This window comes from Pygocentrus nattereri, chromosome 28 (genome assembly GCF_015220715.1).
Source record: "Pygocentrus nattereri isolate fPygNat1 chromosome 28, fPygNat1.pri, whole genome shotgun sequence".
NCBI classification, from domain to species: domain Eukaryota; kingdom Metazoa; phylum Chordata; class Actinopteri; order Characiformes; family Serrasalmidae; genus Pygocentrus; species Pygocentrus nattereri.
The window spans coordinates 12,781,059-12,802,717 of NC_051238.1; the positions used below are offsets into that span (position 1 = coordinate 12,781,059).

General features: G+C 37.8%; 1 protein-coding gene across 5 annotated transcripts in view; it reads right to left on the reverse strand.

Annotated features, from left to right (window-relative positions):
• The window catches only part of celsr3 (cadherin, EGF LAG seven-pass G-type receptor 3), a 93,018-nt gene that overhangs the window by 65,368 nt on the left and 5,991 nt on the right, over positions 1 to 21,659 (reverse strand). For all 5 annotated transcript variants that reach the window (XM_037535744.1, XM_037535742.1, XM_037535743.1 and 2 more), the window contains exons 2-3: positions 4,546 to 4,883; positions 2,879 to 3,167 (exon numbers count right to left, since the gene is read on the reverse strand). In XM_037535744.1, the coding sequence (XP_037391641.1) occupies positions 2,879 to 3,167; positions 4,546 to 4,883 (627 nt within the window). The remainder of the gene's footprint in view (positions 1 to 2,878; positions 3,168 to 4,545; positions 4,884 to 21,659) is intronic.

Consider the following 21,659-nt stretch of genomic DNA (forward strand, 5'->3'; position numbering starts at 1 on the left):
CTTTTTTCCCTCCAGCCTCTTTGGGAATAACATGCCATGCAACATTATTGCTTTTCAAATAATACAATTTTGTCAATAATCTGCTTGGCAAAAGGAGTATTAATATTAGAGTTGTGTTTCAGAGGTGCTTGACATTGGTTTTACTAAAGGACTTGCACATGATTCCACTGCTGTTATAAGGCAACTTTGTAAAACTGTATTTTTGTTTATTATTATCATTATTATTATTAATAATAATAATAACCATTTGAAAACAGCAGATTTATTTGTTATAATGACTGGTCATGTTTTATACATTATGTCAACAGATGTTAAGAAAGTAATAAGAGCATGAAACTTGTTTTTCTTATGACAGTGACACTGTTTTTATACAGAAAATCTGTTCATTCATTGGTGTTGATTTTGCATTTATAATAAGTTACATTGTTTTGACAAATCTTTCAGAGATTTAATGTGTTAATATAAGGGTCATTGTATATTTGGAGCTGAAAATACTGTGTTAAAATGTAACATAAGGGTCCCGATAACACTAGTGAGCAAAATCTGTGACAAATGATTTTTTAAAAATAAAATACATCATTTTTTGCATGTAGTATAATGTTAATGATATGAAAAGTAAACATGAATCTGTTTTACATACATTCCTAAGTTAAACCTCTAAAAACATTGATTTAAATGTTCTCTCCAATGTTGAAAACTGGTTTTGTGATGAGCTGTTTTACATACACAGAGTGACTATAAAACAGGATAAATAAAGAAAAATCTGAGAAATCATAAGGGGAAAGCAGTAATTAATCTTTGGTCAACTATGTAAATGTACCTATCCAGTTTTGGAGCTGTGCCGAACATTTTAAGTCACTTTTTAAGCCCTGCAACCTTTGTGACATGGTTTCCCCTTCAAATGGAAAATGACCCATGACAACATTTTCTTTTTTATTATTTTGCACCATGTATTGATTTATTTGTCATGAATTGTTCATGTAGTGTAAGGGGCAGATGCTGTTTTCAAATGGTGGGAAAAAAAATCCAAACAAATATGGACTTTTGAGGTTTTGATATGACAGCAATTAAATATTGCAAACACTGAATGAGCATCAACAAGCACCATGTAGCTCAGTAGCTGGAGGCTGTTTCTAGCAGCTCCCAGGCCACATTGACTGATATGGTAGCACTTCTTTTTGCCAAAAGAACCCAGAGCGAGCTGGAGAGTGTGATCCCAGAGGCTCAGCCATTCATTCACAAGACATCTAACTTGTATTATCTTTTACTTGTATTACAACGGCAGAATCTGTAGGAATGATCTCTGCTACTCGGGTAATCTTTCACTGAGCTCCTTTGAAGATTTGACAGTGCCCGCTGCTTCACCAGAGGAGCCATCAAAACACGGGCCATGTTCCTGATCCGCCATGAAGCTTAATCTTCAGATACAAGACATTCCATTCTCAATCCAGAATCATTTAGTGATGTAGTGCTGGACACAGTCTTACTGGCTGAGAGACATGCCAAAAGTAACACTAAAATCTTAACTTTTTGCTTTTCTTGGTGTTTTTTATACTGGCCTATAATGAAATATGATGGATATTCACGTAATGTAAAGCACAATGAAGTGAAAAAATAGAGTTATGAGGTTTTGATATGACAGTGATATTATTTATTAGAAACTGGCAGAAAAGATTGCTTCATATTACAGTATGGTTTTCTCCTGGTCATCACCCTGCAGGGTTTTATAAGACCTCCAATCAGATCCACCTGATTTACACTTTCACATTCTCCTGATGCCTTGTGATGAAATCACATGGCCTCAAGTAGCTTATTGCTTTTCTAAAACGGTGGTTGTTATTACTGTTAACAATTATAATAATAATCATCATCATAAACAAGTATTCCGACAAGAAACGTAGTTCTAAATGGCCTGTATTAAAAAATGTCAGCTAATCTGAGGGCCAGAGAGCCTTTACATTTCAATACACCCAAACAGCAACAGCAAAATATAGCCACTTGTAGTAAACCTTCAAATGTTACATTGTTTGAAAGTGTTAGGCGACGTTAGATACACATAACTTAATTCTCTTATCTTTCTGCTGAGTGTTTATAGACTTTATAGGGTTTATGTTGGTTGAAATGCAGCTAGTGTGTTTAGTGATATGCCATTTGCAAATGGGTAGAAAACTGCTGTCTCACAGATTGTTGCTGGGAGTAGGATGTCATTATGTTGTACTGTAGTAGTAGTGATTTGCAGTGAAAAAAGAAGAATTGCTAATAAGCACTGACTCTGATGCACAAAAAGTTTTCCACATTAGATTAAAAACTGCTTTCATCTTTGAAGAAAAAAAAACACGCTGTATTTTATCATGTTTTGTCCTCATTGTGCTTTGCTTTGTGTCTAACAACACCCCTTATGTGTAGTACAGTCATTGTAATGCACATCCTTGTGTGTCTTTAAAAACTTAAAAAATCACTGCCTGATTTCAAACTTTTGGCCTGCAGTGAAGTATAGGAATATAAAAGTGTGCTCAGTATGTTGCAAGAATAGACTCTGGCTGTGTTCTGCAGTAGACACCTTTATCTCCTTCTCTGCAGCTGTTACGCTATTCAAGTTTTCTCCTTCTCCTCATTATCATCCCCTCTCTTGGTTCTTCCTGTCTCTCTCTCTCTCTCTCTCTCTCTCCCTCTCTCTCCTTCTCTCTCTCTCCCTCTCACTCTCTCTCTGCTGTATTGCTGTGTGCATCTCAGGAAGAATTGCTGGAGTGCTTCTGGCAGGCCTAACTACTGAAAGATGTATTTTACCCTACAGACTGCACACTTACACAGTACACACACACACACACACACACACAGACAGAGCTGTATACAAGCTCTCTCTTTCCCACTCCCTCACCTGTGTAATCTTCTCTGCAGATGCAGGTGTATCCCCCCTCCCTGCGCGCACACACTCCTCCGTTCAGGCAGGGATTAGAGTAGCACAGATTAATCTCGATCTCACAGTAATCCCCAGTGAAGCCAGGCGGGCAGCGGCAGCGCAGGCCCGCAATTGGGTGGATCGGCCGGAAGAGCATGGAGGGAGAGGAGATAAAGGGGGCGGAGCTGTTGAAGCGCAGGACACTGATGCACTTCATGTAGTTCTGACAAGGCTCGCGCAAACACACATTGTCGTCAAACGGCAGCACCTGTGTGGGAGAGTGTTTTATTAGGCCACTTGTTTTGTTTGAATATCATTTCATAATCTAAACTCATGCTGAAGTGTTGATACTACAACGAAAGTACAACTGTAGTCTAATAACAAACAACTTACTATACGTATCTATACATATGTCGGAACAATCCATTTTTCTCTCCAGGTTTTTGACATAATACATTTAAAAGTAAAAAAATTAAGTAAAACTTTCATCATATGCAATGCTATGCAAAAGTCAGAGACCACCTTGAATGTATTCAATTTTCAGTCAAAAAGGCCATTAAGTGCTTATTCATTTTTCTGAAGTAATTTCTGAGGAGATTGGATATGAGATAATCCACTTGCATAAAGAAGGAGAAAGACAACCAACTGAAAAGCAAGACTTTCCAATCTGAACTTAACAAGCGATTAAAAGATGTAGAAAAAAGGAAACTCCCAACAACCGTGCAAGACCAGGTAGACCACCAAAAGTGTCCCCATGAGATAAACAGTATGCTAAGCTTTCATCTTTAAGAGATCTATCTTAAAATCCCAAACAAATCTACAATATGTTCTTCTCCATCCTTCCACTCTGAGAGGACAACTCAACACTATGGGTTTGAAAGGATGTGTAGCTGTCAAGACACCATTACATTAAAAAAATAGAAGAAAATTTGCAAATCCAACAAAAATGCTGCTGGTATTCTCAGAACAATTTACTGACAACCCAGACCAGACCTCAAAATCACCTAATGTGTTTGGAATTACTTGGACTGTGAGAAGCAGAAAATGCAACCAACTTCTAAGACTGAACTTTAGAGGTGTTTACAAGAAGTATGGAAATATATTCCTTCAAATTTCTTTGAAAAACTGAAAGCCTATCTACTGAAAAGAATGCTGCAATAAAGGCATAACATGGACAAACTAAACACTGAAATATTAATTTTATAATCAGCTGTTGAGGCCTACGTTTTATTTTGGATTAAATATTTGTTTCCTTTTTTCCTGATGCTGAAAAATTAAGAACTTGTACTTTTGACAGTAAATTAAATATATAGCACAGTCTCTTACGTATGCACAACATTGTAAATATATATGAGTGTAATTAAAAGTACCCTATTAAAATACTCTTAAGCATATTGTAACTGAATAAATGCAACCTGTGAATGTAGAATATAAATGATATCTAAATACCATTATATATAATAAATATTAATTACACAGAACAAATAATAAATATACTGTAAATTGACATTATATCAAAACTAAAAAAACTTTAGTCTTCAAAGCATTAAAAAGCTGTGAGCTGTGGACTAATGACCGTGTCGGATGTACAGAAACAAGTGCATTGTGGGTGAAAAGTTTAGTTTTTCAGTGTAGGTGTGTGTTACCTGCATCTGAGCGAGCATGTTGAGTCTGGGCCTGTTCAGGTAGAGCTGCTCCTCCAGAGCCTCTGAGGGAAAGAAGTGTCCTCCCGGCAGCGCAGCCGAAAAACTGACATTCAACACACGCTCTGCCTCCGCATCCGGCTGAATGTTAAAAACAAACACGTCGTCAGGGGCGACCGATAGCACCGAGGACACGCCCTCCAGGAAGTGAGAGAGCAGCGGGGACAGGAAGTGCTCCTGGGACATGTTCTGTAGCCGGACGGTCACACTGCTGCTCAGCATGTCCTCAGTGATGATCAACACTCGCAGCACACACTGTGCACTGATGCTGTGAACTCCATCTGAGAAATGAGGAGAAAGAGCAAGAGGGCAGGGCTGTTAAATATGCCTGTTAACCCTTTAATGTAAATGCACAATATGCACATTAACCCTTTAATTCTGAGCTTAAAAAGCCACCTCGTAATCTATTCTTCTCTGTTTACCCTTCACCAAGCCAGACCAAAGTTTTATTACACCCTTCTATTATCTAAGAAAAGCTCAGTTACTTTGCATTTAAGTCCCTGTAGTTAATAAATAATAAGCCTTAGTATGTAATAAGCCTGGAATGTAAAGGGGTTAATACAATTATTTCTTGCCTTGATTTGCTTTGAAATGTAAAGCAGTAGTTCCTAAACCTGTCCTGGGGTCCCTCAGATGGCCCACAATTAGCTCAATCTCTCTGTTTAGAAGTTGGGATTGAGCAAAAATGTAGTTTATCTTGGGAACAAACTAGGTCTTTTTATCATTTGCATAATATTTTAAGTAGTTATTAAGATTTTGCTTGTTCATATTCCTTTATATAAGGTGTTTTTAATAAAGTTTGTAAAGTTTAATCTTTTCACTGGAAGATTAAAGTCAACAAACGGTTAATAACTAATTCACAGAACATCTTACCGGCACATCTGAGGAATACATTTACAACACATTTCTAAGCTTGCATATAAATATTATGTTTTTATTTATTATGGTATTATTAATTGTTGCTAATATTTTAGTAACCATTAAGAAGCAAAGCTTAAAGTGTTACCAAAAATTTAAATCCACATAATTTGGGATTTTTTTATTTCTTTATTTTTGTCACCTTTTATTACTACTTCGATTAAATGAATCACTAATAAGCAATGCAAATTCCTTAGAATGTCTCCATTCCTTATGAATTCTGTTCTGAATGCTCATACACTCTCTCAGAAGCTATTGCTGTGCATCCAACAATAAAGGCAGCATTGTGTTTCCTTGTGGGAGAAAACAAAACAGCACACAGAAAGCTCCAACTGCACATGCTATTTCATTTTACTATGACCTAAGTGGACATGTATGCATTATATCTACTCCAGAGACTGATTTTAATGTGTCAATGCTTTTTCACAGTAGGCATAAAAAGCTATTTCAACTTGTTTTGAATGTAATTCAGTTTGGCCTTGTATTTAAATACTTTTTATTACAATTTACTACAAATGAAAATATCCCATCCATCCATCCATTTTATATCCCATTCAAGTTAATTCCCATTGCACTGGTGGAATAGCTATTAGGAGACCTGCATAAAGGGAATTTTGAATGTATAGCTAATGATACATTAGACATAATTAATATGGTTCAACTTTCTTTTAATGTGGAGGTTGCAAGATAATATGCACTGTGATTTAAATACAGTGAGATTTTACGAGATAAAGAACAAATGGACACAAACCCCCTAATTAACCAGCACCTGCTTTTATTACACACTTCTATAAGCTGAGAATAACTGCTACATTACTAGTGTTCACTGTTAGTCTGTATAGCTAATGGATAAGTTTTAGATGACAATTGGATGCTGCCATTTGAAACTCAGAGTGTTGCACCTCATACTTAAGAAGAAGCATGATGGATTTCTCATGGGGGTGAGTAAACACACTAGATTGGCATGATAAGTAGGTAAACACAAGAAAGGATTTTGAGACAATGTGAAAGGAAAAACGAGATAACGATGTAAAAAAATGTGTTAATTGTTCTTTTTCGTGTTGAGTTTAGTTACATCATTATGCTTAGTGTTGTACAGCTGTGTGTGTTGGAAAATAGCCAAAACTCACTTCTTCTCTGTGGGTGTCTTGAGAGAGGGCATCATTAATTTTGACTGTTCTCATTTTAAAAAGTAAGTAACCTGGTTGCCTTTGAGTTCACTGAAGTTAACAGAACAATAACATTTTATATTATAATATTTAATATTGTTTTACATTCTGTCAACTTATTATTTGAAGTTCAATAAACTCAACATTTTAAGGCAACAAGATTACATACTTAAAGTTAAAACACTGAATAATGTTTTTTAGTGTGTAAGCTGTAATAACTCTCTTTGACAGAGTTTCAGCTTAAATGCATGGTTTAAAACAGAGAAGTGCACTGTACAGGCTGGAGACATGTTTTTTAGTCCCAAAAACCAAATATAATCAACATCAATGTAAAACACAGACTAGGCAGATCGAAATGTCAACGTATACAGACTTGTCTTTGCAATGCTAAGTATGCCTCATAATAGACACACACACACACACACACACACACACGCACACACAGAGTTGAGTGATAAAAGAGGATTTCAGATAACGCTTCATCTCTCTCTGCTCTTCAAACTGCCAGCATCTTCCCATTTGAATTCTTAACCCAAATTACCCAAAGACCCCCAGCCTTTCTAACCATACCAGGCATTCCTCTGGAGGTGGAATTAGCAAGTCAAAACACATTTTCTTTCAGTTTTTATGTGATCAAGAACACTTTTAAACCCATGCTGCAACAAACAAGGCTAATGTCAGAGAAGATTTGGGTGAATATGGGCGGAAAACGCGCAACGTGAAGTGTGTTTTAATGTCACAGGCTTTCTCCTTTACTAAGGAGATTATTTCTCCTTTGATGAAAAGAGAGAGAGAGAGAGAGAGAGAGAGAGAAAAGAGAGTGGGGGAAAGAGAAGAATACAGAAAGGACAAAAAAGAAAAAGGGAAGGAAAAAAGAGATAGCAATGGAGCGCAGTGGAAAAGAACAGTGGAATAAAGGGATGAAGCTGCGAGAGAAAAACAGTAAGGACAGGAAGAGATGGGAATAGAGAGAAGAAGAAGAAGACGAAGAAGAAGAAGAAGAAGAAGAAGAAGAAGGAGCAGAAGAAATGGGAGAAGAGGGGAAACAGATCAAGCAAAGGCAAAGCCCAGGAATTAGACAGACAGATGAAGGATAAAAGAGAAAGCAAGAAAGATTCATGTAAAACTTTTTAAAGAAAGAGAGAAATTTACAGAGTCTAATTTAAAGAAAGAAAGAAAAAGAAAGTTAGGATAAAGAAGAAGAAGAAGATGAAAACAAGAAACAGAAGAAGAGGGGAGGAAAACAAAACAAAGGAAGGGAGAGGACACAGTAGAAAAGAGAAAGAAATGGAAGAGAAATGAAGGGGAAGAGAAAAGCAAAAACGATGATGTAATAGAACAACAGAAGAGACAGGAATAGATGAGATGAAAGAAAGAGAGAGAGTTCAACAGAAAGAAGGAGAGAAGGACAGAGGGATCAACAGAGAATGAGGGAGAATGAGAGGGAGATGGAGAGAGAGCTGAGAGGTGGGGGAGGGTAGAGTTGGCAGCTGGTTTGATTACAGGATTACGGGGGGCTGACTCCCTACTGACCCTCACACACAAACACACGGACACATATTCTTGTGCACTAATTGATGCGCACGTCTAATGAACTAAAACATCCACACACTAACACACTAACATACACTAATACACACTACGGCTGTGGCTGAAACATGTCAGGACTCCATCATCACTGCTCTAAATAGGGGAAATACTTACTTTAGTAAAAGGTAAAATCCATAAATCAATCATCTGACACATTCTCATCAGCCTGCATCACCAGGATTCACATAAAGAAACATTTCACAGTCAAATCTTCGCATATGCCTGTCATTTAGCTGAGGTACTGATCTTTGGTGTACACTGTGGGCAAATACTGTGCCTTCAAAAACAACCTGGAATGACATTTTAGGATTCAGACACGAATAGTGCCCTAAAACACAAATAAGGATCCATTTCGGTCACACGCAAAGAATTCTGGCACTGTCTGTCTCTTTTACCCACACACACACACTATCCCCTCCAGACAACCTCTTAGAGTGAAATGATGGTTCTAAAAATAAGAAATTAGAAAAAAGTCAGTCATTTTCTTCTGTAATCTACACTTCCATGTCTAATGAGTAATTGAAAAGATTACCACTGCTAATCACCTAAAATAATACATATATTAGACATGGTGATTATATCGGCACGTTCTGGCACGCACAGATGACACACGCTGCAGTGAAAAGATCTGTTTAATCTCTCTTTGTGTCACCAGGGTACAGAAAGCAGATCCTTTATTGATGGATATTACAGTGAATTAATACGCCAGTTAACCATGTCCACGTCCAAGAAAGAGTCTGGAGTTTTTCAGCGCTCACTGACCTCAGCCTGGGGTTTAGACTCAGAATCAGACTTGGCTTTAATGGCCAAGGAAGTCATTACTCAGGCTAAATTCATTTCACCAGTAGAGGGGTTCAGTAACACCACTGGTCAGTGTTTGGGTGTTCTAAAGCATGATTCATATGGAATAGAGTACTTTCTGCAAATTGCATGGATGTTTCTACAGCACTGATTTTACTGGGGCACACCTTAAAATAAGGGGGGTGGCCCAATCTCTGACAGTCGTATTTATAAAGCTTGTATATGGTGTTAAATACTTGTGTATGTCCATGTCCGCCTATTGCTGGCTCTGCACTGAGAACAATTGTGTTAACTGTGTCTAGTGTCACTGCATCACTCACCTGACTCAATAACAATAACAGTGCTATGCATGCAAAGGCGGAGCACACATGGGGGGTAGGGGGCGCGGTTGGGGTCGTCATGACCCCTGTACTTTCACGGTCAAGTGATTCTGTCCTGTGAACTTTTCACACATTGCATGCTTCATGAATTGAACTAGCGACTGACTAATAATTCACCAAAGTTAACAAGCTCTTTTAAGACGAACAACATTTTTAAAGGTATTGGTTACTTTGAATTGAATGGCGACACAGCCAATCACAATTAAGCAATATGGGACGAAACAGACCAAACACATTACACATCATTCGAGATGTGTTGTCGAGATGAGCTGATAAAATTGCCTAGCAGACTTGGCTTGACAAAAATGGTTGCAACATGAAAAAACTTGACTATGATTAGGTTTAAAACATCTTATAGCAAATACTTTTGAGTCAGGAAAAAACTTGGTAGTAGTAGCCTGTTATTATAGCAGTCATCTGCTGGTGAATATACTGTTGGCTCATGTAATTGTACAGTCAGAGATGCGTTAGCTTCTTATTTTGGACAATCATGATAGGCACAGTCAAGCAAGCCTTCCTGAAAATGTTAGTGCGGTTACTACTAGTGATGATGTGACGACTACAAAAGATATTACTAGGAGATGGGGTTGATTCTTGGCCAACAAACGCTTTTTACATACTGACAACTGTGCCCTGACTTAATTTTTCAAATCTACGCCCCTTTATGCACGACCACACATGTGTATTGGCAGGTTTTGTTTTACACTGTTTAATTAATGTAAGGTCAGTTTGAACAAGGCTGTTATTATAGTGGGAGTTTCTTATTCAGACAAGTACAGACAACCATTCACTCTACAGTTATTACTGTCAGACTGTAAAAGCAATCCAAATATTAAGAAAAGCCATTTTGTCCTTTTAACAAAAATCAAACCACTTTGGGAGCCACCAAATTTTGGCTCTCAGTATGTGCTAATGTACAGTATAGGATAAAAACATGATATAAATGAAAATGTAGACTTACTTTACTCGTCTTTGAGCTTTAGCTCAGCTATTGTCACTTTTCTCACATCTCCAGCAGGAATCTTTTCCACAAAAGTGAATTGGCTTCTTGTAAAATGTTTATACAAGGTTTAAAGGTTGGAAGGGGAGGCTGACTTCAGCTCTGTGACTTTTTACTGTTGGACAGTTTTTTGTTGCAGATTAAACTCATCAGAAAAAAAGCTGGAACTGATAAATGCAAATATATCAGTCTTGAAATGATCTATGTTTGTTTCTTAAATCTCACTTGCATTTCACAGACTTTGCATTAATACACTGCTGGAGAAAAATTTGTGTCACAATATTTCAGACAAAAAGGTTAGAATGGACAGAATGCTTCAGCAAACAGCAGTGCCATAATTAAAAAGTCTAAGAAAGAATATGAGGTTTTTAATTCAGCACTTATTAAACGGCATACAATGGCTGTGTTTACATGCAAAGATCTTTGCCAGTCCGATTGAATACAATTGGGTTACAGATTCAGACTGAGGTGTTTATATGCATTATTATATATTTATATCTATTCAACAGTCTGATGAAAATCTTCGTTTACATACAAGTAATCCGATGCAAAATGATGCGCATGCGTGGAGCAGTACTTAGAGTCAGTTAGTAGTGCTTAGAGGTCCAGTCAGCATGAGATGAGTTTCCAGTTGGCGCGCTTGTGTTTTAACTGCTTTAAAATGATGTCATGTTGAGTTGTTTACATGGATGTATTCTATTCCGATTGAGCTATTAGTCGGATTATTAACAGATTATTAGGCTACAAGTAAACATGGCTAGTGTGGATTGGTCATGTCTGGTTGATACCTGATCCATTAAATCGTATTGGTACCAATACCACTACAGAGTATAGGGTTGCTGCACCACTACAGCAGTGATTTCACTCTTCCAGTCAGCATAGATGCAACTCTATATACAGAAAACTGTAACCGGAGATCTCTGAAGGTCTAATGAAAACTGAACTGAGCGCAGTATGAGCTGGGTTTCTGACTCTGATGTGAATCTCTCATCCATAGTGGACACTAAAAGACCAGTGCCCAGGCTATTATGAGTCAGGACATGATGCATCTGAAAACAATTTTCTCTCTATCTATTCCTCTCTCACTCCTTTGCCCTTTCTTTATCTTCCCTTTTCAGTCGATCTCATTGCTTCTCACTCCTTTAAAAAGGGGTTCCATTTAGTACCAAAGTGAAGATTATTGTTACAATCCTATTTATTAAAATATAGCTATTGTATTTACAAAAGAACCCTTGAAAAACCACTCTTTAAGGGTTCTTCGTAATCTTTTATTTTTTATTTTCTTTTTGTTGCCTCTCTCTCTCTCTCTCTCTCTCTCTGTTGTTGCCTTCTCTCTCTGTGTCTATCTCTGTTATGGCCTCTCTCTCTCATTCTCTCTCATTGCCTTCTCTCCTCTCTCGTTCTTTCTTTTGTTGCTCTCTCTCTCTCTTTCTCTCTCTCTCTCCTGTCTAGTATGTGTTTAATCTTTTATAACATAGCTCGCCCCTTCACTCTAAACTTTTTTCATCGCAGGGAGGAGAAACTTGTACAGAGCCGTGCATGTCTATGTGTGTGTGTTTATAAAAGTTGTTAGGGTGTCTTGCCAAACAAGGGAAAATCTGAACACACACACACACACACACACACACACACACACACACACAGAGAGAGCTGCTCCTACACATCAAAAAGGAGAGTATCAGAGCAAAAGACTAAAAAACTGAACTCAAAAAGCTCAAACAAGGTAATAAAAAATCCATGGGCTTGCAGATAAACACACTACCACTACACACTCAGCAGGCACAGCACACACTCCACCTCTGTGGTTTCAGCCTCAGTTTCTTAATTTTTCAATCTCACAGCAGCTTCATCTCACACGAATAACACTTCATAAACTGTGTTTATGGATCACTGTAGATGGAAACCTCAAAAACTGAATCAAAACCAACACTGAACAACATCATTTGAACAAACATTCTGGTCAAACTGTTGATTTCCAACATCATTAGGGTTAAGGTTAGGTTAGCACCAGGATTAGATGTAGGACCAAGGTTAGGGATAGGATTAGGTTTTGGGTTGAGGTTAAGATTAGCTTTAGAGTGTTAGGTGTAGAGTTAGGTAAAAATGAGTGTAATAGATAATTAGCTAAATGCAAGTAAAATCATAGGGATACATATACAAACCATCTAAAGACTATCCATATAAAATGTTACTTAAAAAGGGGGGGGGGGCGGTAGGTGATGGACCCCCTTATGTCTTTTTTTGGACTCTTATTATGTATGCAATTTGAAACTTATGGGTGTTCACAATATCTTAAGTGAGTTAGTGGGTAAACACATTTTTTTTTTCATTTTGTGAAGGTAATTTTCCTGTGTAGCGTTCATTTTTGTTGTTGTTGTTTTTTGGGTTCCAAGGTTATACAGCTATCCAAAAAAGTGGAACCAATATTTTGTTATGATTGTTATTATCTAATGGAAATGCTTGTTGCGTACAGACTTGTTCTGCTAATAGAAAAAACATCCTTTACACTTTTGCCAAATGGTTCTTATATTTGACACTGAAACAGACACAAAAGGCTAGAATTACAGAATTGAGCATGTAGAATATAAATGTAAATACTACTATGCACTTAGACAATAGTATAATTACATGTTAATAATGCAGCCAAGCAATCGTAATAACACCAGGCTTCTGAGGGTTAACAGTGGGGGGTGATAGACTAGTGGAGAACAGCATAGAGAATAGGCTGGATTGTGAATGACTGTAATAATAGCAAAAACTACTGCCAGCCTTTTGGGACCGTCTGTCGAGTCTGCTAGCCTGTAGCCCGGTGGGTGTGTGTGTGTGTGTGTGTGTGTGTGTGTGTGTGTGTGTGTCTTTGTGTGTATGTGTATGTGTATGTGTGTATAAATGTGCTGCTATGGGAGTTTTTGCACTCACAAACAGAAATGAGCTGTGTGGGTGGATTTACCCTTTTTAGAATTTTAGCCAGCTGAAATTAGCTCCCAGCTAATTTCAGTGCAACGCACACACACATTAAACCAGTGTGTGTGTGTGTGTGTGTGTGTGTGTGTGTGTGTGTTTGTCATGATGTCTAGTGTACAAATGATGTGTGTGTTTTGGGCTACTACTTTACATTGGCTTCTTATTTGCTTTGTATTGTTTGTTGTACTTTGTGATTTATTTTGTTTTGCCATCACCGTCTGAGAACCAGATAAGATACTTTTCAACAGTAGTGGAGTGGGCCATGAACTGGGACACTTTTTACCACAGAAGCAAAGGTTGACTGGACCATGAACTAGGACACTCTTTAGTACAGTAGCTGATTCTGACTGGGCTGTGAACCGGGACATTTTTTAGCTCAGAAGCAGAGTTTGACTGGGCCATGAACCGAGACACTTTTTCCCAAAGTAGCAGAGTTTGATTGAGCCATGAACAGGGACACTTTTCACTACAGTGGTGGAGTTTGACTGGGCCATGAACAGGGACACTTTTCACTACAGTGGTAGAGTATGACTGGGCCATGAACAGGGACACTTTTCACTACAATGGTAGAGTTTGACTGGGCCATGAACAGGGACACTTTTCACTACAGTGGTAGAGTATGACTGGGCCATGAACAGGGACACTTTTCACTACAGTGGTGGAGTTTGACTGGGCCATGAACAGGGACACTTTTCACTACAGTGGTAGAGTATGACTGGGCCATGAACAGGGACACTTTTCACTACAGTGGTGGAGTTTGACTGGGCCATGAACAGGGACACTTTTCACTACAGTGGTGGAGTTTGACTGGGCCATGAACAGGGACACTTTTCACTACAGTGGTGGAGTTTGCCTGGGCTGTGAACAGGTAAACTATTCACCACAACATTTTGAGCGGAACATGAGGGAGAAGATTTTTCACTAGGAGGAACTGTTTGGTTTGTCTGCTACTGACATGTAGTTTTGTTGTGACTGTAAAATGTCCTTGGCTTTGGGAAAGGTGCTATATAAATTAAACACAACTCTCATAGCAACTATAAATTCTAAGCTCACACAATCTTACATCTCATGTTCTTAATTCAAAACTGTTCATGATATTCAAATGAAAAAATTATGTAACACATTTCTGTCTTTTACTTTAGCTATTATTGCCGATAACTGTATTGATATCATAATTTTTATTTATATTGAACTGCTGTACACTAGCATCAAGTAAATTCAATGTATCACTTTTTACAGTGCAAAATAAACATATTGCCATGCATGCATAAACAAACAAACACTTATGAATGCACAAACAAACCCAGATACCGTCACAAATGTAAGTGAACTCTTTGCATGAACTCACACACACACAAGAATGCATACAAACACACACAGGCGTATGATGCTGGTTTGACAACTGATTACTGTGCTCTGTTTGTTTCTAAAGCTCCATCCCCTAAGGTCTCAACTCTCATTTATACTCTGAGTAAAGTAGAACAGAGAGAGAGAGAGAAAGAGGGAGAGAGTGCAGATAATACAACTGGCTGTAATCCTCCATTAAACTACATTTATACTACACATAGACACAAACACACAAGTGCACTCACACACAGCTGAGTGGACAACATAAACGCTTCCCATTCTCGCATCACATTCAGACATTCAACAGAACTGTGAAGAGCTGCATAGAGCATCCTGAGTAAAAGTCTTAGTAATCAAAGCACATAGTAATGATGCAGCAAGAATAGAAGTATATAGTTAGAAGAAATGGGTTTAGTTCCTGCCTTCTAGCTGCGTTTCAGTCATTACATGGATTTGCTGAATTCAATCAGCAGCACCTGATTTAACTTAATGGATGATTGATTAGCTGTAGCAGGTATCAGATGGTAACTGTAAATAGACTTCCTCAAAGAGAGTCCTAGAAATGGTTAAGATAACATACATCAAATCATTATCATTATTTTTTTTTTGGTACTTATATGTATATTCTAATGCTTGCAATGTTTTTTGTTAAAACAAATAAATAATTAGGCCCAATCCCATTTCCTATTTTCACCCCTACCCCTTGTTTTCGAGTGTAACCCTTCCCATTGAGTTACAAGGGGTAGTGGTTGAAATCTTCCCTCTATGAAATGGGACAACCCTTCAAGAACCTGATACGTCATCAAGGTTTCTTCAGCGACTTTTACGTAAACAGACGAGACGAGGTTTTCTGGCCATTTCCAACATGCCGCCTCCAGCTGTGGCGATCTCACTTGTGTCACATGACAGGAGAGGTGAGTCATATTTAAAATAGCCTGGAAAAATAACCAGGACGTGTTTTCCTGCTGGGTCTCCAGACTATAACAATAATGGTATATCACACTGACATTTGCCATTTCTCTGAAGGAGACTGGAAAGCAGGGCGCTCGCGATTCATTCACAACTTCAGTTTTACGCATCAATCAATCAAACGAGTCACCAAATAAAAACAGCACAAACAAAAAACCACATCGCTTCATTAATATCTACTAGCTCTGCTCTGTAGGCGACCCTGCCAGCCTGCAGTGACAGCAGAGGAGGGGAAAATTCAGCTCCTCACTGCTTAAATACATTTAGGGCATCATCCGCCTTCAAAGAGGGAGATTACAATTATTTATTTATTTAGCGCCACTGTGATGGTCCGACGGAAATGACACGTGGGTACGTAAAGGGAAAGCTTCAGGGTATCGTGTAGCATAATCACATACCACCAAAATATACCTGTTCCCTGTCCTGCTCCTTTCTAGGGGGACCACAATGTCCATTCCTATCCTCTCAAATGGAGTTTCAATTATAGGAAGAGGATGCAAATGGGATTTAATAAACACAGATTTTTGCACCCCAAACTGGAACGTACCCACGTGTCTTTTCCGTCGGACCATCACAGCCACCAAGGATTCTTCGGTGATATGAAGCTGAACTCAGCTTTCTAATCGCCAGCTTCATGATCGTTTTCCCGTTTCACCTTAAATTGTGATGCAACCTCACATACCAGAACGTAACTGCTGCGCCATTTAAGGTGGAACGGGAAAATTCGCCAGGTAGCATTTACATTACATGTATGGCATTTGACTGACGCTCTTATCCAGAGCGACTTACAATTTGATCAATTTACACAGGTAGGCCAAGGTGGTGTTAGGAGTCTTGCCCAAGGACTCTTATTGGTGTAGTGCAGGGCGCTTGCCCTGGTGGGGGATTGAACCCCAGTCTACCAGCAGAGGTGTTACCCACTACACTAACCAACCACCGAGACTGAGACATCAGCGTATTACTAGCGATTTTTATGCGTGTTGACCATAAAACGCTATTACGATGGTTCTCTTACAATACAACAAATTTTTACCAGAGAAATACTTACATTGATGTGTCTCTTTGGTCGCTTGTGCAGCCAGCGTGCTTATGATTCGCAGGGCATTCTGGGAATTAGTGTGCCTCTGAAAAATCTCCATTTGAAGGGCCATGTAGCCCCAACACTTCTCCCTACCCCTCCATCTCAACAACACTCGGGAAAACCCTACCCCTAGATGTGAACGCATAAAACGGAAGGGTAGGGCTAAGTGTTAGGGGCAAGGGGTGAAATGGGATTGGACCTTAGTGTCCGGATAAATAGCTTTACATATGATTTTATTTGCTTTTTATTTTCTTTTTTAGAATGATTTAAAAAGTCTTGTGCATGGTACTGGATATATCTACCCAATGATGCTAGTATTAATGTTAGTATAGATGGGTGCTTACTCAAAAAAGTCTACATATATATATATATATATATATATATATATATATATATATATATATATATATATATATATAAATAGCAAGTTAAAAAATACTGTGTCTGTGGTTTTTCAATGCAGCAGAACATTCAGTAAAAAAGTTCATTCACAATTTACAAATTCTATATATATACAGATTTGGAAATGCCTGTTGTCTTTTACATTTTGCGATGAATGTAATTGACTTACATTAAAAGTAAAAGCCTTTCTCCAGTAAAGGTACTATTTTGAACCGACAGCAGCAGTATATATATATATATATATATATATATATATATATATATATATATATATATATATATATATAATTTGTAAATTGTGAATGAACTTTTTTTTTACTGAATGTTCTGCTGTATTGAAAAACCACAGACACACTATTTTTTAACTTGCTATTTTGTGAGCTTAGAATTTTAAGATTTCTTCTTTGTAATTTTAATAAACATTAAAGATAAAAAAAAAAAGATGGTTCCTTCTTAAAAAACTCACTCTAAGTTGTCATTTAAAAAGTTCTATCTGCAGTTCTGTTAGTACAGCAGATGAATGCAGAAACCAGTCAAATGTCATCTTAAAGTAAAATTCATTACAATTAATTAAAAGTCTTTTTTTTTTGGTCATGCTTCCATTATAATACCAACTTAAAGTGGCAATCTGGCTGATTTGCTCATTTGTTTCCTGGACATCTTCACTCAGTGGCTCCCAAATGAAGACAGACATAACTCTGAACTCAAATAAAATGACTGTGCTCTCTGTGCTCTCCTTTGCCTTCTAAAGATGTTACTGATTTTGATCCATGACATGTTTAGGTGAAATATTTTCTGCTTTCTTTAACTTGGATGCATTTACCTCAACCCAACATATGATTCACAGTGTGTTTCTCGTGATATAAATGTGTGACTGTGAAATCTAACGTTTGTGGTCAGCTTTAATCACTGCGATCATCTCAAATATTTGTGACCAGGCAATTATGTAATAATGATGAAAGGTCCACCAATGTCACTTTACACTGGTATAGAAGACATAGCTTTGTGTGCGTATGTTTGAACTGTCAAATGACATGCTTTGTTTTTTCTAAATGAAGTTGTCACGTCCTCTGCGGTGAATAAACTGAAATACAGAGCACAGTTTCTATTCATTTGTTGAGTTTTAAATATTGGAAAAAGTAATCAAATATTAATATAAGCTTGAATCAAGAAGGTTATAAAATCTATCTAATGATATAGACTGTATTTGCTTTCCTTCCACCAAATTTTAATGAACCTTAGACACACTGCTCACAAATGATTTCCAAATTGTCTGTAAGATTAGTTAACAATACACAGTCGAGATGGAGCTGAAGAAACGTAACTGAGTTCTTTGGTAATTTCTGATATTTGCCAAGACATTTTTAGCAGCTGCCTTGCTGAGGTATCTCTCCCTGTCAGTGAACTCTGTCTAGCCACCCCTCTTCTTCTTCTTTCCTGAGGCATTTTTTTCCCCTTGTTTACTGCGCTGCTGGGAGTTTTCACACTGCTCCCCGTGACACAATAAAAGGTATCAGCTATTTCAGTGACTGACACTGCTGCAATTCAGGCCCTAGCAGTCTGAGCGCTTTCACAACCTGCTGAAGATTTAATGTAGCTCTGGGATATTGGTGTTGATTTTAAAATCCCTTTTCCCTACAAGAACATACTGATGTCAATAAGCCTAATAGGACACATTTACTGCTTTTTATAGTTTTTTTATAGTCAAATGTGCTTCGTAATGAGGCTCCAGTTTAATTTTTGTGCTTGCCTGATCATGTGACTGTCTTCATAGATGGAAACAGACAGACACGGTAGTGAATATATCTTTCAGCCAGATAAAGGGAACTGCAATTCACCAGCATGCAAAGAACCATGACATGCTATACTCTGTGGACCTAAACTTAGAGGAAGCAAGAAGAAGCCTTCAACAGACACAGTGCTGCTTCTAACAGCTAAATATGGCACTAAGTCTGTTTTCCATGAATCATCCCAGTAGAATTTGCTTGAAATGTATAAAACAATCTTTTCAAAAGGATGCTGCTGCAGCTGTTTAAAAGGGCCCATATCCTATATTTTTCTTAGATTTTTTTTCTTTGAGGCCTAGTTATGTGAGTGGGGTTTATATCACACAGCCAGTTGTAATTCATATTCATGATTGTTTTCCACTCAATTAAATAGGCTATTTTGGTTACTGTACATATGTGTGTGTGTGTGTGTGTGTGTGTGTATATATGTATATATATATATATATATATATATATATATATATATATACATATATACACACACACACACACACACACACACACATATATATATATATATAATTCTGCTACAATCTAAAAGCATATAATGTATTGAAAATGTTCTTAGAAACAGCCTGTTAAAACTCCCTAAAGGGGCACTAGGATCATGCAGAGAATAAGAATTTTTCTAGCTAGTCATTCCTCATCGTTATACTAACAGGCCTACCTGTACTGTACTGGTGACTGCTGTGTCCGGTCAGATTCTGGGGCTCAGTTTCAGCAGTATCGATTCTGGTTAGCACCGCTGCAGTGTAGTTTTATTAATGATGATATCAAACTAGCAGGTTAGCCTGTTACACTTAGCATTCTAAATGTATTTACCCAACATAGGGCTTTAGCCTGTTAATATTAACCCGAGAATCAATATTTAATCCAATACATCAGTAGCCGCTACACTCTGCTGTCATCCATGCCCACAGCACACCTCTCATTGTTAATGTAAAATTCAACAGGACAGCACCAGCCCAACTCAGCAGGTGTTAGTCAGTGAGGAAAAGAACTTAGTTGCTACTGCTAGTCTAGGATTATATTTATTATCCTGAAAGAGATTAACAGACTTATGTTGATTCCTAAGTAATTTTGCTAATCAACTTTAGCTAATGTTAATGGCATTTCTTGTCAGTTTAGCCATTCAGGCTAGCTTCTTAGCTGTCCCTCAAAGCACAGCTCCGTAATGAGGTAATAGTCTTTCTCTTTTTTGTAGGTATTTGGCAGAGAGTGATGTAATGAGGAGTTAGAATGAGAATATGAATTAGTCACTGACCTGTCTTCACTTCAGCTAATAAAAACTAGTTAACTAGCCCTAAGTTAACATGTTAGTCGGCGTCAATCATGATCCCAGATCAGCCAACACTGTCGTTTATAGCTTTTCTAGCTTGTGCTGTGTCCTGCTTTTGTTGTATATGGTCATTTTTTGGTTTAAAATAATATACTTGGTTTAATTTCATGAATAATGGCAAAAATATGGGATATCCGGTTGATAGCACATGCTTTGGGGATATATGGCAGTGTTAGTGAATATCTGCAAGGAAGCCACTTTAAGCTAAGAAGCACAAATATGAGTCACATATAAAATTCATCAAGAAACTGTAATACCAAACCAGCCTCTTCTTCTGTCTCGTATGTGCATGAAAATACAGGGTGAGTCAAAAGTCACGGGACACTGTCTTATTTTATTTCATTTTTTATGCTGTCACAAGCCTCCATGATGATGGTGTTTGTTGCTGATTTTCTCAGCATACACAATTTGTTTGAGATGCCCTGAGAGATAAAAGTTGATAATAAAATAAAAAATAAAATAAAATAAAACCTGTCCTGTGACTTTTGACTTACCCTGAACAATAAGCAAATGCAAATTTTCTCAACATGAGTGAACCATCCTAAGACTTTTTAATCTTTCATATACTCTTTTAATATATCACTCTATTATTCCACGTATATCATCAACAGTGAAAGTGGAATAGCAGACCTCCAATTAAATGTGTAGCCTTTTGGATCCTGTCAGCACTCATATGAATAAATAAACGAATAATGATTGTACTGTATGTATGTAAGTCCATTTTAAGCAATATTGCAACTGTGAACCTCAATCATTCATAGCATCCTCTCACTAATCTATTAAGCACAGTACTTCCTTTCCCTCTCACTCATTCTGTGTCTCTCTCTTCCTCCAGCCCACCTATCTTACACACACATGAACAAACACCAGTGGAGAGTGATATTAGGTTAGCTCTTCAGTAATATTACGCCATAATCCCTCTATTCGGTTTGGGTGAATAGAGAGGGTGGGCAGACAAGACAGTGAGAGATGGGGTACAGGAGTGGAGCAGTGAGGAAAGAAGAGTGAGTGGGGGATGGAGTGCTTCACTTGAAGAGCGAAGGAGAGGGAAAAAGGCTGAATTTTTGCCAGAGGCTAACTAAGCTGGCTTCCACTGCTGCCTGCATCACTCCTAAATCAACCTCTATATGCCAGATACACACACACACACAAACCACATTTATTCTATATTCTGTCCCCCTCACAGGTGGAGAACCCCAGGAACCGAGTCACTAATCCTACAGACCATCAAAGCCAGTGTAGCTTCAAAGCCTCTTCCCAGAATGGTGCTGAAATACATACGGCTATTCCACGCTGTGACCAAATGACAT